The 1202-nt window shown below is 35.9% G+C and overlaps 1 protein-coding gene across 1 annotated transcript; it reads right to left on the bottom strand.

The window, feature by feature from the left end:
* Positions 1 to 52: 52 nt before the first annotated feature.
* On the bottom strand, positions 53 to 436 carry LOC123964166 (ubiquitin carboxyl-terminal hydrolase 11-like; the record flags this gene model as incomplete). The annotated part of the gene is made up of 2 exons (XM_046041271.1): positions 342 to 436; positions 53 to 256 (listed from the first exon to the last, which is right to left on the bottom strand). Coding segments are annotated over exons 1-2 (299 nt in total), but the record flags the coding sequence as incomplete, so codon positions are not given.
* Positions 437 to 1202: the final 766 nt, after the last annotated feature.

Below are 1202 nucleotides of genomic sequence, written 5' to 3'. Positions count from 1 at the left end.
AGCAAACAAAAGGGTAACTTCACTGTAGTGAGTGTGTGTGTGTTGTACTCACGCCAGCCTCTGCAGGAACAGGTTGTAGAGCGCCTCCTGGCTGCAGCTGCTGCGCGGCACGCTGAGCAGCAGCGGGTGTCCGAACAGCGTCGTGCCGTACGAGCTGCTGCCCGAGCCGTAATCTCTGTAGTGAGAGCGCTCCCTCAGGTAGAGCGCCAGCAGCACCTGCTCCTCCTGCTGCTCCTCCAGCACGCTCAGCTCGTACCTGAACGCAGCGGCAAGTTAGTCTCATCTCGTGACCAAACAGTTCAAAGACAAACAGCTGATAAAAACAGTCGAGGTTTTCTCACACAAAGATGTCGTCTCGGTCCAGGATGCAGCTCAGAGATTCATCAGCGTTGTAGATCTTATAGAAACGATGGTTGAACACGTCAGCTACCACCATCTGAAACACACACACACACACACAGTCAACACCTTCCTCCTCTGATCCTCACCGTCAGGTCTCATCAGTCCACAAACTCTGGGCTCACATAAAAGTTCACAGAGAAATACAAACAATAAGTGTGACAAGTAACAGTCACACGATAAAAACAAAAGCTTCAAGAGACAAACAGGTGACGACGAGAGCAAAAATGTCAATTAAACAATGAGATTACAAAAAAAAACAACTACAAGACAATGTTTATTTATTTGATGAACTATATGAACTGAACTCACAACACACAAGCCTAGTTTTATTTTTTTAATTGAAAAAAGTTTTTACACACAAACACACATTTACCGTTTTATTTACTTAATTTTTTTTAAACACAAACACACTTTTACCGTTTTATTTACTTTATTTTTTTATACACACATTTACCGTTTCATTTATTTATTTATTTTTTAAACACAAACACACTTTTACCGTTTTATTTACTTTATTTTTTTATACACACATTTACCGTTTTTTATTTTTTTAAACACAAACACACACCGTTTTATTTACTTTATTTTTATTTATTTTTTAAACACAAATTTACCGTTTTATTTACTTTATTTTTTTATACACACATTTACCGTTTTATTTATTTTTTTAATTTTTTTTAAACACAAATTTACCGTTTTATTTACTTTATTTTTTTATACACACATTTACCGTTTTATTTATTTTTTTATTTTATAAACATAAACACACTTTTACCGTTTTATTTACTTTATTTTTTTAT

Source organism: Micropterus dolomieu, unplaced genomic scaffold, assembly GCF_021292245.1.
Source record: "Micropterus dolomieu isolate WLL.071019.BEF.003 ecotype Adirondacks unplaced genomic scaffold, ASM2129224v1 contig_917, whole genome shotgun sequence".
Lineage (NCBI taxonomy): Eukaryota > Metazoa > Chordata > Actinopteri > Centrarchiformes > Centrarchidae > Micropterus > Micropterus dolomieu.
The sequence above is the reverse complement of the archived record's forward strand: the minus strand, read 5'-3'. Positions and strand labels throughout refer to the sequence as shown.